The following is a 13814-nucleotide window of genomic DNA, read 5'->3' on the forward strand; positions in this document are numbered from 1 at the left end:
CCTCTCCCTCTTTGTTCTCAAATAAATAAATAAAATCTCTAAAAAAATAAAATAAAATAAAATCTCCCTGAAAGATTAAGAAGATACGTGATGAGAATGTTAGGAGGTTGGAATCGCCCTAACTTCTTTTTTAAATTGCATGTTTCAATCTTAGATGCTCATTGACACGTGACCGTGAAAGAGGAAAAAGTAAATTACATCACACTACAGGCCACCACGCCTTTTCCTCACTCCCAATTCCTGTTCGTGTTTTGGGTCATTTATTTTCAGTCACCGTAATCTCTCCGTTGTTTACTCTTCTGTGTTTACGTGGCTTTACCGCACCCCTCAATTTCTGTACCACAGTTCCTTCTGTCCCCACTTCTTTATTGTGATTCCTCACATGGTTGAATGTATTTTAACAGCAAGTACTTTTTCCCAGTAGGGGCTCTGGGGTGTCAGATCCCTTAACGTTTTTTGAAAATTTAATTGTCTTTCTCTCCTCCTGCCTCCCACCATCTTAAAGTTGAAGGTTTTGAGGTCTTAAATTCCAGCTTCTGACTATGGTATCACATTTTCTCATCCCCTTCTCCCTTCCAGAGAGCCCCCTTTGAGACCTACTGCTGCAGTCTCAATTGATTGCCATCCATAACCTGAACTTTTGAAATATTTATTTAAATGGTGTTTATTGACCCAGAGTCACTTTGGTCTTCAGCTAGGTATTCTGTCAAGGACAGAGTCTGGAAAGGTTTATTTGTAAACCAACATTAAACAGAATAGTAGTGAGCTACACCTGCTCTTTTGGAGTTTGCTTTTGTTGGTTAATGTATCTTTTGGGGGGGGGGGGGGCGGTGAGGGGAAGAGGGAGCCGGAGACAGACAGGGAGGGAGAGAATCTCCAGCAGGCTGCACGTCCAGCATGGAGCCCGATTCGGGGCTCGATCCCACAACCCTGATATCCCCACCTGAGCCGAAATCAAGAGTCGGACACTTAATCAACTGGCCACCCGGGTGCCCCTGTCGGTTTATATAAAGATGCTTCCATATCAGTACATAAAGATCTCTTTTCTTAAGGACCATACTTAGTCCACTGAATTGGTGTATCCTGATGAATTTAGCCTGACTAAAGGGTATTTAGGTGACTTAAATGTTTACTGCTAGTGACAGTGCTTCAGTGAATAGCTTTGTATCTATGACATTTTCAGTCTGCTTGTAGGATCAGTTCCAAGAAATGAAATTTCTGTGTCGAAGTATATATGGTCATTTTCCTCCTCCTCCCTTTTTTTTTTTTTTTTTAAGTAGGCTCCCCGCCCAATGTGGAGCTTGAAGTCCCAGCCCTGAGATTAAGAGTTGCGTGCTCTATTGACTGATACAGCGGGCACCCCAATGTGGTCATTTTAATATGAACTGATACATAGACACAAAAGAGGGTTTCTAATGATGCATAAGGAATAAAGACTTAAAGCAAGCCCTCAGGTACCCAGCACCCAGTTTTAGAAGCAGAGCATTACCAAGGCCGCTGTAGCTCCCCGGGGGCCCCTCAGTACTTCTCTTTCCCTCCCTCCCCTGCAAGTATTCTGCAGTGTTCTGAATTCTGCATTTATTATTCCTCTGCTTTTTGTTACAGAGTTCATGCATATTTATGAGACCAAAACAACATGTAAAGTTTTCTATATTTCTGTAGTGGTTATAAATTATGTCCTGTTGTTTGTGTTCCTCTGCAACTTGCTCTTTTTACTCAACAGTGAGGTTTTTCACAAGCATCCATGTTGATGCTTAAGCTCTAGTTCATTGATTTTCCCTGCTGTGTAGTATTGCCTTGCATGAATCTACCTACCACAGCATATCTGTTCTCCTGGTCATGGACGTGAGGGTGGTTTCTCGTTTCGGGCTGTAAGATACACGTGAGCATTCTTGCATGCCTCCTGGTGCATGCATGCAAGAGTTTCTCTGGAATATTCCAGATTTGCCAGGCCATATGGTATGCCAGTCTTGAGTTTATTTAGGTAACTTTTTTATTGAAGTATAACATACAAACAGAAAATGCACAAATCAAAATGCGGAGCTCAGTGAAGCTTCTGAGAGTCCCTCTTTAGCCAACTCCCAGTAGAGAAATCGAACTCCTCCCAGCCCCGCAGGAGCCCCCCCTACACCCCCTGTCACTCACACACTCCTTCCCTTGCTCCCCTACTCACTCTGCTGGCTTACTGAACTTTATGTAAATGGAATCTACAGTATGTGTTTTTCTGGGCCTGGTTTCTTTGTCGCCATTGTGTTTGTGAGGTATGTCCATGTGGTGGTGTGTAGTTTGTGGTTGGTTCTTTCTCATTGCTGTGTAGTGGGTTGTTGTTGTTGTTGTTTTAAAGATTTTTATTTATTTGAGAGAGAGAGAGAAATAGAGAGAGTACACGAGTGGGGAGGTGAGGGAGAAGCAGGCTCTCTAGTGAGCAGGGAGCCCGATGCGGGACTCAATCCCAGGACCCTAGTGGGCTGTTGTTTGAACATAACACTATTCTACTCTTGGTGGACTTCTGGGCTGTATTTAGCTTTTTTCTATTACAAATAGTGCTCCTTTGAACATTTTTTAAGATTTATTTATTTTGGGGCACCTGGGTGGCTCAGTCGGTTAAGCCTCTGCCTTGGGCTCAGATCATGATCTCAGGGTCCTGGGATCGAGCCCCACATCGGGCTCCCTGCTCAGCGGGGAGTCTGCTTCTCCCTCTCCCTCTGCCCCTCCTCCCTCCTTGCCCCCCCCCAAAATAAATATTTTCTTAAAAGATTTTATTTATCTGAGAGAAAGAGAGTGAGTGGAGGGAGGGGCAGAGGGAGAGAGAATCTCAAGCAGACTCCTCACTGAGCCAGGGGAGCCCTATGGGAGACTCAGTCTCACGACCTTGAGATTACGACCTGAGCCGAAACCAGGAGTCAGATGCTTAACTGACTGCACCACCCAGGCGCCCCTGAGCATTTCTGATACTTCTGTGGGTGCACATATTTGAGGGTTCCTCTTGAAAATCTAGCAAAGTTTGAATTGCTGGGCATATAGTATGTATGTCTTCAGCGGTGCAAGATAGTGCCAAATTATTGTGCATTTAAATGTTGTGTATTTTGTCAAATTGCCCTCCGAAGTTCTTTCATTCCTTGAGCATTCCACCCAGGACATCTTTATGGGAGTAGCTGTCTCCTCCACACCCTCACTCCTACAGTGTTTTATCCCACTTTTTGCTTTTGCCCGTTGAACAGGTGAAGAGGGGTATCTTACTGAAAGCACATGGAAACTTAGGCCTGTATTTTATAAGTAAATCTAATTAACACTTGGTTTTCTTTTATAGCCCGAGACCTCGGATCATTGTTCCCTTCCAGAGGATCTAGTGAGTATTTGTGCACATCCTAGACTACAGCTCATTGTGCTTTCGATGATAAAAGTACTGTACGTCAGCGACAGTAACAGTTTTATGAGTTTCTCTCTATTTGGTTGCTGATCAGAGGCTTTTAATCTAACCTGACATGTGTATGATAAAAATGTTAGCAGTCGTGGTATTGTGGGTGATCCTCCCCTACCTTAAAGAAATATAGTTTTATTGCCCCCTGTTAAAAGGAATTAAAAAGGAAGAAATGGATAGCTTGCCTTACTACAAGGATCAGCCTTGTTATCCTTGTTTCTCAGGGGTGACTTTTGTGACCTTATCTCCGTTTGAATCCTTCCAAGAAAAGAACAGGAGGCCGGTAATTTGATGGTCTTGGCCCAGATTCAGCTGCGAGAGAGTGTTTTTGTGTGTTTTGAGCTCAGTGTAACTGCTCGGTCCTGTCTCTGCTCCGTGCTGGGAGGAGAAGCTCATGTCCGGCAGGCCGAGCCTCCTCACGTTTCATTTCTCACATGGAACTTTGCTACCTGAGCTGGCAGACCCCACAGCTGTTGTAGGAAATGATGTTTTGCGTTCCCGAGTTTCTAAAATTGCGAGGTTCTGAGCTGTTCTGCATTTCTGTAATACAGGGGTGGTAATTTTCAGTTTTTCTTCATGTCTGAAACTCAGGGACAGTGATTGATTTTTAGGCAAAGGGAGAATTGACACCTATGAAATCTACTTGAAATCCATTCTGTTACATAAAGGGGTGTGTGAGATACACACATTTTTTTTTTTTTTGAATAGCCTCCACGCCCAGCGCAGACCCCAAAGCAGGCTTGAACTCCCAACCCTAAGGTCAAGATCTGAGCCTAAATCAAGAGTCGGATACTTAACTGACTGAGCCACCCAGGCGCCCTCCCCACACACATATTTTTAATAATTAGTTGTACCCTCAAGCATTTCCATAGGAAAGCAATGGCCCAAATAATTTCTGGATTTAGGGTAGACAGAATGGGATTATAGATACAAAGGAAAACATAACTGTAAATACATTTGCAATATCTGATGAGTCTGTCCCCTAACATTCAGACCCTTTTGCACACAGAACAATCTGAACTTTAGGACAGAGGCCGTATTCTTGGGATATAAGAACTTTAAAAAGTGTGGAAGAGTTCCTGGACTTCATCCACCAGTTATTTATTTTTGTGAATGGCTAAGAAAGAGTCTAGAGCAGATGTATAGCCATATCACCGACTTTACCCTTGTTCTAGTCCTATAGATTCTGGGGTCACTTTTATTTTTTATTTAAAAATTTTTAAAAAAATTTTTTAATCTTTTTAAAGATTTATTTATTTTGAGAGAGAGCATGAGCAGGGTGAGGGGCAGAGGGAGAGGCAGATTCCCCGCTGAGCAGGGAGCCCCATGCGGGACTCGAACCCAGGACCCTGGGATCATGACCTGAGCTGAAGGCAGACGCTTCACCGACTGAGCCACCCAGGCGCCCCTAGGGTCACTTTTCAAGCAGGTTCTAAGTTTTGGTGCCTGTATTAGTTTCCTGGGGCTGCTCTAACAAAATATTATAAACTCAGTGTCTTAAAGCAACAGAAGCATGTTGTCTCCTAGTTTCAGAGGCTGTGAGTCTGAAGTGAAGGTGTCCTGAAGGTCTGGGGGAGCGTCAGTGCAGCCTCTTCCAGCCTCTGGTGGTGGCAGCAGTCCCTGGCACTCCTCGGCTTGTCCGCGGATCGCTGCAGGCTCGTGTGACTCTCTCCCTGTCTGTCTCCCCTGCTTTGTCTCTTCTCCTCTCATAAGGACATTGCTTGCACGGAGGTTAGGGCTCACTGTAGTGTGACTGATTACATTGTAAGGACCTCATTTCCAAATAAGGTCACATGCTGAGGTTCTGGGTGGACATGGATTTTAGGGGAACACTATTCAACCCAGTGTAGTGGCTATTTTATTGAATATGCTGATCGACTGACTATATCAAGTACGATTTCTTCCATGGTATGTGTATTGAAGGTGAGAGTGGGGTTCTTGATGGTGTATCGACAAAATGACAGCCAGGTGTCTCGGGAATGGCGAGTGTGCTGGGAGGACATGCGCAGAACGGCAGGACGGAGTGCGGGTTCATCAGTCGCTGTTGGAGCTGCTCACACTCCTGTGCAGAGGCTGGTTGAAGCACCCTCAAGTGGGCTTCTTGGGGAGGAAGGACTGGGAGCAGGTAGCGGGAGAGCAGGGCCTCTCTTGGGTCCCGGAAGCTGAAGAGCTTGGGTTCATGTTCACATAAGGCATCTCCATTCTGACCTCTATGCAGTCCGTTTGGAGTGTCGGGATCTAATCTCTCAGTTTACTCTCTCCTTGGGGCCACACCAGGAGGGGCTCCGTAGAGGCAGCCCTGGTGTGTTGGGGGTGGAACTGAAGCTTCTCTTCTTTTTCGGTACAGCCCAGGCTGGCCCTGGGTAGCCTTGAGAACAGATAGCAGACCGACATGCCTTCAGGGCCTGAGCAGGTAAATGAATGTGTGAAGCAGCTGGGAGTCCTTTACAGCAGGTATTGGGGCTTGTCGTAAACTGAAAAATGCTTGCCCCACACTTGGACCCTGTGAAAGCCGAGGAGCAAACAAAATACATCTGCAAACTGGATTCGCCCTCTGGACCTCGAGCCCACAAACCCCTGCTCCATGGCAGGTGGCATCTGCTTGGAGCCCTCAGAACTGACATCAGAGGGTCCTGGAGCTCAGGGTTCTCCTATATCAGATTCTTAGAATTCTTGGAACATGCGTTCAAGATCATGTTTAGAAAAGGCCGTCGAACATAGGCTTGGCGGGCAGTGTTGCTTTAGAAGCCAAGTAAATTTTATTCTTATTGCAATAGTTAGTCATCATGGGGATGCTTTGATCCGATGACTCCATATGTTAAATCAGCTCTGGAATGTGATCACAAATTTTAAGACCAAAAATAGCTTTTTTGTTCATTTCTACATTTAGCATCTTATTTCGATAGTTGTCGCGTACTTCTTCCTCCAGAAGTGTTCAGTAGCTTCTAGCTAAAAGGAGTCCTGCTTGACTGCTTCTCAGGAGGACAGTTTTTTCTGCCCAGTTTCATGACTTTGGTTATCTTTAGACCTCAAGTGAAGGTGGGGGGGGGCAGTATGGGTAATAAGTGATTACTGAACAGAAAGAAGTTTCTCGTGTCAGGCTGAAGCCTAGACTTGCAGTGTAGGGGATTGCACTGGCTCTTACGTTACCTGTGATGCTGCTGCTAGGATGGAATGCTGTACCAGATGCAGCTGTGGGATTGATCTGGTGTTGGCGGGGGGTTGGCGTTCCGGGGGGAGGGGGGTGCGGGTGAACGGCATGAAGCCAACCGCCTGTCCTCGGCTGAGCCCGCGTGTCCATTTCTTGTCCGCCATTGTGCCTCTTGGTCTCACCCTGCCCCGTTTCAGAGAGTGTCGGAAGTTTCCAACCACTGGTGGTACTCCATGCTCATCCTCCCCCCTTTGCTGAAAGACAGCGTGGCGGCACCCCTGCTCTCTGCCTACTACCCCGACTGCGTGGGCATGAGCCCCTCCTGCGCCAGCACCCACAGCGCAGCTGGCGGCACCAGCCCCGGGAAGCTGGAGCACCCCAAGGCCGTCCCCTCCGCGCTGGGTGAGAGCTGGCCCTGGCCCTCTCTGCTTTCCTTTCCCGCTCTTTCCCTGGAGATGGGGGGGGGGGGGGGGGGGGGCAGAACACAAAAGTTTGTGGGTTTTTTTTTTAGTGTGTGCCATGTGATCTAAAGCACCTTGTGATTTCTTGGATTGGGTCATGCCGTGGCTCAGTCCTATCATTCGTATATATCATGCGGTTCATTTCCCATCCAGACTGTGGGAAGTCTGTAACACTGGTCCAGGAATTGGGTCTACGGAATTTGATGAGTTACTTATTTGAGATTTGGGTGGCTGCATCATTTGATGATAACCCAAAAGTCTGACATGCTGGAAGAAAGTTTTGACCATACGAGCAGCCCTTCTTTTTTTTTCTGAGTCTTTTTTGCTTCTAATTATGCCATGGAAAATCTCAGCAAAGTTGATCAACTCTGGAAAAAAATCCAAAACTTTAGGTCGGGCCAGACATTCCATTGACCACTTACTTTAAATGGATCTTTAAAATTCTCCACCAGAGTTCTTGGTGTCCCCACAAGAATTCTAGACCTTCCCTTGTCCACACACTAACAAACTTCATGTTTGATGTGCAAATAGATTTTGACCTAGAAGCCCTATTTTAAGGGTTTCTTTAATTTTTATTTTTAAAAATTTTTGTAAAAGATTTTATTTGAGAGAGAGTGTGAGCGAGCATGGGGGCGGGATAAAGAGAGAAGCAGGCTTCCCGCTGAGTAGGGAGCCTGGTGCAGGCCTCAATCCCAGGACCCTGAGATCATGACCTGAGCTGAAGGCGGACGCTTAACCGACTGAGCCACCGATGCACCACCATATTTTAAAGTTTTTAACTGATAACACTGGGCCCTCTAAAAATGTGGTTGTGGTCTGAATCAAAGCCAAAGTGGTAAGTCCCAGGGTTAATGAAGGTGCCGTGAAACAGGCATGCAAATGCTATTAGTGGGTGTGGACATTTGTGAGGGACAGTTTGTCAGTTTGTCCATGAATTGAAAACCTAAAAATAGACACCCCTTTATTCTAGGAATTTGTCATAAATAAATTATCAAAGTAAATTCTCAAAGGTTAATCCGAAGATTTATATGGCATTGTTTACAGTAGGGAAATAATTAGATGAAATTTCAGTGCCCAGGAACAGAGGAGTGGTTAAATAATAGGAAAATATTCCGTGTCCATTGAAGTCAGGTTCAGTGACATGGGACAGTGGTCTTGAAAAGCAGGTTCGGAAACAGCATGTTTTTCTGGCTTTTAAAAAACAAGTGCCTGATACATTAATAGTCTCTGTGCGTAGAAACAGCACAAAGGATAGACTGTAGCCTTAAATGTTACCCCATGGCTCATGGATTACCAGGGGTTAAGGATTGTCATGTACCTCTGTGAACTGATTGATGTTTTAATCAGAAAAATTCCAGTGAAGGTTACTTTTAAAATTTATTTCTACGGGGAGTTGGTGTTCACAGAGTTTCAGTCTTACAAGATAACAGAAGTTCTGGAGATGTGTTGCAGAACAATGTGGATATACTTCAACCCGTTCAACACTGCACTTAAACACGGTTAAGGTGCTCGATTTTAGGGCAGGTGTTTAACCCCCATGAAAACCTTAAAAAAAGGGGTGCCTGGGTGGCTCAGTTGGTTAAGTGACTGCCTTCAGCTCAGGTCATGATCCTGGAGTCCCAGGATCGAGTCCCGCATCGGGCTCCCTGCTCAGCAGGGAATCTGCTTCTCCCTCTGACCCTCCCCCCCTCATGTGCGCACTCTCAAATAAATAAATAAAATCTTAAAAGAAAAAAAAAACAACCTTAAAACAATTTTTTTCCATACGTGGGCATTCAATTGGTGAAGAAAGAGCAGGAGAAATAGAGAAATACTCAGTTCACGTGTATTCCATCTAACTGGACAGAGGGAGCGGGAATGTGTCGTGAGACAGATCGTAGCCCTGGCTGAGGCTGTCCTTTCCCGTGTGTGCCCGCGTGGTCACTTACCTGGGTGTGGGATGTGTGCGTCTACACGTCTTCTGTCAGTTCCAGGCATGAACCGGTACTTCCAGCCTTTCTACCAGCCCAACGAGTGCGGCAAAGCCCTGTGTGTGCGGCCGGACGTGATGGAGCTGGACGAGCTCTATGAGTTCCCAGAGTATTCCCGAGACCCCACCATGTACCTGGCTTTGCGGAACCTCATCCTCGCCCTGTGGTACACTGACTGCAAAGTAAGCAGAGCCTTTAGATCAGCGATTCTCCACCTTCCCACCGCGGACTCTGGGGGGATAGTCATTGTGTGGGGGGCTGTCCGGGGCCCTGTAGGATGTTTTGCGGCATCCCTGGCCTCTACCCACTGGAACTCCCTCCGCATCCTCCCCCCCGGTTGTGACAACCCAAGATGTCTCCAGTCATTGCCTCCCGGGCGCTAAGTCTCCCCATCCTGGGAACCCCCACTTCAGATCATATGTCATCCGAATTTTTGGCTCTCTAGTGAGTATGAGGTGCAAAGTTTGGTTCAGAGAGTTCCAATGTGAATGCGGAGATAAAAAATACAAAACATTAAAGATTGGGTTATAATCCCTTGAGGGCAGGGATTCTTACGTTACTATCCTCCAACAGCTGAGACCAGTGCTTTGCTGTCTGCTGGGACTGAATCTGTGTTAGGGGCCTCATACAGCCCCCACCTGGAAAGGGGGGAGGCCAAGTGAGAGGGAATAGGAGCTTTTTAAATTATTATTATCTAAACAAAGGCTTTCCTGACCCTGGTGTTTTTCTTTTTTTCTTTTTTTTAAGATTTTATTTATTTGAGAGAGAATGAGAGAGCACGACAGTGGGGAGGATCAGAGGGAGTAGTAGACTCTCCGCTGAGCAGGGAGCCTGACTCGGGACTTGATCCCGGGACTCCAGGATCATGACCTCAGCCGAAGGCAGTCGCTTAACCAACTGAGCCAGGCGCCCCGTGACCCTAGTATTTTTCTGATTTATTAATTTCTTCTGCAATTATTTGAGTGCCTGCTGAATGCAGAACATTTGGCAAGATTGCCAAAGTAATCTTGATTCAGGAAAGATATTCCGGATCCACCTTGGTGTTTCACTGGATGAGAATCCAGTATGAGATGGTCTGATTAGGTTTATGGCTGTTAATGCAATTTATACGAATTCTGTGAGTGGGTTGGACAAGGCAGAATTGTTCATTTCCTCCCCAGCAGGCTTGAGGTAGGTGCTCAATAAACATTTGCTAACTGAACAAAATTGTGGTCAGAATTTCCTGTGAATAAGTTATAAAGATACACTTTTCAGAAACAGCCTTGGATTCATTTTTCTTCACATTTATTTTCGTTCGACTTTGAAAATTGATTTATACCGGTGAAGAACCTTACAGAAAATAATCCTGAACCTTGTCAGCCTGGATCTATTTTAATATTTAATAAAATAGTATGATTTATGTTTAATATTCTAGTGGAAAAGCACATATTGTGAAAGAATCAAAGATTTTGAAATTATTTTCTTTTTAAAATTCATGACTACAAATAAGTTTTTTTACCTTTTGCACCAACCCAAGCCGTGTTCTTTCTTGAATATGGTTGACCTTGAACGATGTGGGGGTTAGTGACATTGACACCCCCCCAACCCAGTCAAAAATCAGTATATAATTTTTGGCTCCCCCCAAAACTTAACTACGGATAGCCTGCTGTTGACCCGAAGCCTTACCAATATTGTAAGCTGTTGATTGACACATAATTTGTATGTTGCATGTGTATTACATACTGTATTCTTACAATAAAGTAAGCTACAGAAAATGTTAAGTACTGCACTGTGCTTGTCGAAAATGTCCATCTGTGAGTGGACCCACACGGTTCAACCCTGTGTCGTTCATGGGTCTACTGTAAGTCCTCTTCCTGCATTTGGTCAGGTTCTTTCGGAGCTGGGGGCTTGGTGACAAGTAGAGGACGAGCCAGAGGTTGGGTCCCACTCTTGCGCCTGTTCTAACTTCACAACAGTGGGTCAAGGCTACGTTAGTCTCGTATCTTTGAAACATTCCAAGGCCTTGCCCGCGCTGGGGCGCGCAGGGGAAGACAGTGTCTTTTTTTTTTTTTTTTTTTTAAACATATTCCTAAATCTGTCTCCTCACATCTTACCGGTGATGAGAATCCAGCTTTTCCTCCTGCCGGTTCGAGCGGCGGCATGGGCTTCTGCTGTGGCCCTTACCGTGTGGTGTATCAAGTCAGGAATGCATTGCGACGTGGTCAGCCCACGCTCCCCAGAGCTGTCCTTCTCGGGGAGGAGAAGGTGAACTGATGAAACACAAATTGCTGTCTCTTCCTTTTGTCCCTTTTTTTTCCTTCACCAGGCAACCCCCCCACCCCCCTTTGATCCTCCTGTGTCTTAGTGACCCAGGATGGACTTGAGTACCCTGAGAGGGTTTTTGTTTTGTCTGGTTGGTTTTTTATTGTGGCAAAAACACAACGTAAAATTTACTATTTTTACCATTGTAAAAGGTACAGTTTAATGGCATTAAGTAAATAGTGTTGTATAATCATCCTCACATCTCGTTCTAGAACTTTTCATTACCCCAGGAGGAAACCCCACAGCCATTAAGCAGTGACTCCCCCTTCCTTCCTCCCCCCAGCTTCTGGCAACCACTAATCTACTTCCTGTCTCTATAGATTTGCCCATTGCGGGTTGTTCATATAAATGGAATCCTACAGTATGTGACCTTTCATAAGTAGCTTCTTCACGTAGCATCACGTTTGCAGGATGCCTTCATGTTGTAGCGTGGATCGGTACCTCATTTCTTTTTATGGCCAAGTAATGGTCCACGTATGGATCTACCCCATTTGGTTTATCCATTCATCCGTTAATGGACACTTGGATAGTTCCCACCTTTTGGCAATCTGAGTATAGTGCTGCTGTGAATTTTGTATGAGCCTACGTTTTTAGTTCTTTTCAGTGGTTACCCAGGAGTGGGCTTGCTGGGTCACAGAGGAATTCTGTTTAACTTTTTGAGGAGCCCAGAGTTACGTGTGTTTGTTTTGTCTTAACAGTCTGGTTTTGTTTCCACACACAGGAAGCTCTTACCCCTCAGAAATGTATTCCTCACATCATTGTCCGGGGTCTCGTGCGCATCCGGTGCGTTCAGGAAGTGGAGAGGATACTTTATTTTATGACGAGGAAAGGTCTCATCAACACGGGAGTTCTTGGCGTCGGCACCGACCAGCATCTTCTTCCTAAAGATTACCACAACGTAGGTGCCTTTCACCCTCGCGGTAACACCACCGCCATCACGATAAATGCTAGTGTGCGACATCAGTGTTAGGGGATCCTCGTTAATAATACTAGTGACAGACACATTATCACCACACAAGTTACAAAGCAAGACTTGTGTAGAATATGTGCTTCTCTGGGGAAGAGAGTATCAGGCATTGGTTCCCTAGACTGTGGAGAGAGGAGGGGGTTACTTACGTGCAACCTGATTGTTTAGGTAAATACCTTTCTGTGAACATCAAAGAAATGTAGATGAACTAAGTGAACTAACGTGGCTTGGCAGTTAGTACCTTCTTAGAACCACTAAAACAATATATTGCTTTCATTTCTCTAATTGGATCCTTCTTTTTCAAAAAAATTTTATTTTTTTAAGAAATCAGTCATCATCATCGGGGCTGGTCCAGCAGGATTAGCAGCTGCTCGGCAACTGCATAACTTTGGAATTAAGGTAAGACTTTTGGGGACATGAAGTTGGTAACAGATGGTTAAAACCGTGCCTTTGGTCCAAATTTTCTAAGATTTAGAAACCAGTTTCTGATTTTAGTGGAGAATGCGAAACACGCTGTATCTTTGTATCTTTAAAATCTTTCTAATCGATCCTAGAAAAGATAAAACATTTGAAATCGGTTTGATAAAAGAAAGGTGGGGGGAATACAGTTCTCAGCAGCTTTAGGACAGGATTTTAGGCTCCTAATGAGCAAATCAGAAGAGAGTATGTGCAGAAACTAAGGCAGAAATTCTCCACGGGGTGTTATCGACCCCATAGAGGGCACATTGGGAAAAAGTCCTTGTTTTTGTAATAGTTTGAAACAACCAAATAGTAGCTTGGACAGTCACCGTTTCTTGTATTAAAGTTTCTGAAACACCCAGTTAAATTTTCTTATGCAAATCAAAGGTATCCTTTTTTTTTTTTTGAGTAAGCTCTATGCCCAATGTGGAGCTTGAACCCACAGCCCTGAGATCAGCAGTCACATTCTCTACTGACTGAATCAGCCAGGTGCCCCTCAAAGGCACACTTTGAGTCTTACTCTGGAAAACAGTCTGCTTTTGGAAGCAAGATTGAATTGGTTAATCCATGGTTCAGACAGAATTACATGACTTTTAAAGGGCTGTACATATTTGAGGTAGCCTGCTTCTCCAAGGTAGGATAGTTTTTAGCTAGTGTGTGGCCTTATTCCAGTTGTTCAACATTAGCCCAAATAGAGACTTACAAAAAATTATCGTGCAATTCAGAATCTCATTTCCATTAGATTCATTTGAATTAACCATCCCTCGATTTGTGACTTTCTAGGTCTGACACGTTTCTCCTTTTTAAAAACTAGTATTTTTCAAGGACTTTGGTTTTCAGTTGAACTAAACGTGAAGATCAGTTTGGTAGAACTGAATTAGTCTTATCACTTTTCTCGTCTGGCTGAAAGAAATGACAACTTTTTCACACTGTCTTCTCTGCTGGAGGAGTTTCAGAGATGAGAAAAGTTTCAGTAGCTATGTCTAAGAGAAGTTTTCCTCAGCTGAATGGAAGATGTAAGTCTTGGATTACATTATTTGGCTCACAAAACCAAAGAACCTGAGTTGGATTTATGGGAAGCGTG

The 13814-nt window shown here is 44.8% G+C and overlaps 1 protein-coding gene across 2 annotated transcripts in view; it reads left to right on the forward strand.

Annotated features, from left to right (window-relative positions):
• KDM1B (lysine demethylase 1B) overlaps positions 1-13814 on the forward strand; it is a 55506-nt gene that overhangs the window by 21069 nt on the left and 20623 nt on the right. For both annotated transcript variants that reach the window (XM_032424670.1, XM_032424671.1), the window contains 5 exons: positions 3311-3349; positions 6770-6974; positions 9001-9185; positions 12026-12202; positions 12596-12670. In XM_032424670.1, coding sequence (XP_032280561.1) covers positions 3311-3349; positions 6770-6974; positions 9001-9185; positions 12026-12202; positions 12596-12670 — 681 coding nt within the window. The remainder of the gene's footprint in view (positions 1-3310; positions 3350-6769; positions 6975-9000; positions 9186-12025; positions 12203-12595; positions 12671-13814) is intronic.

Source organism: Phoca vitulina, unplaced genomic scaffold (assembly GCF_004348235.1).
Source record: "Phoca vitulina isolate PV1807 unplaced genomic scaffold, GSC_HSeal_1.0 scaffold31, whole genome shotgun sequence".
Classification (NCBI taxonomy): domain Eukaryota; kingdom Metazoa; phylum Chordata; class Mammalia; order Carnivora; family Phocidae; genus Phoca; species Phoca vitulina.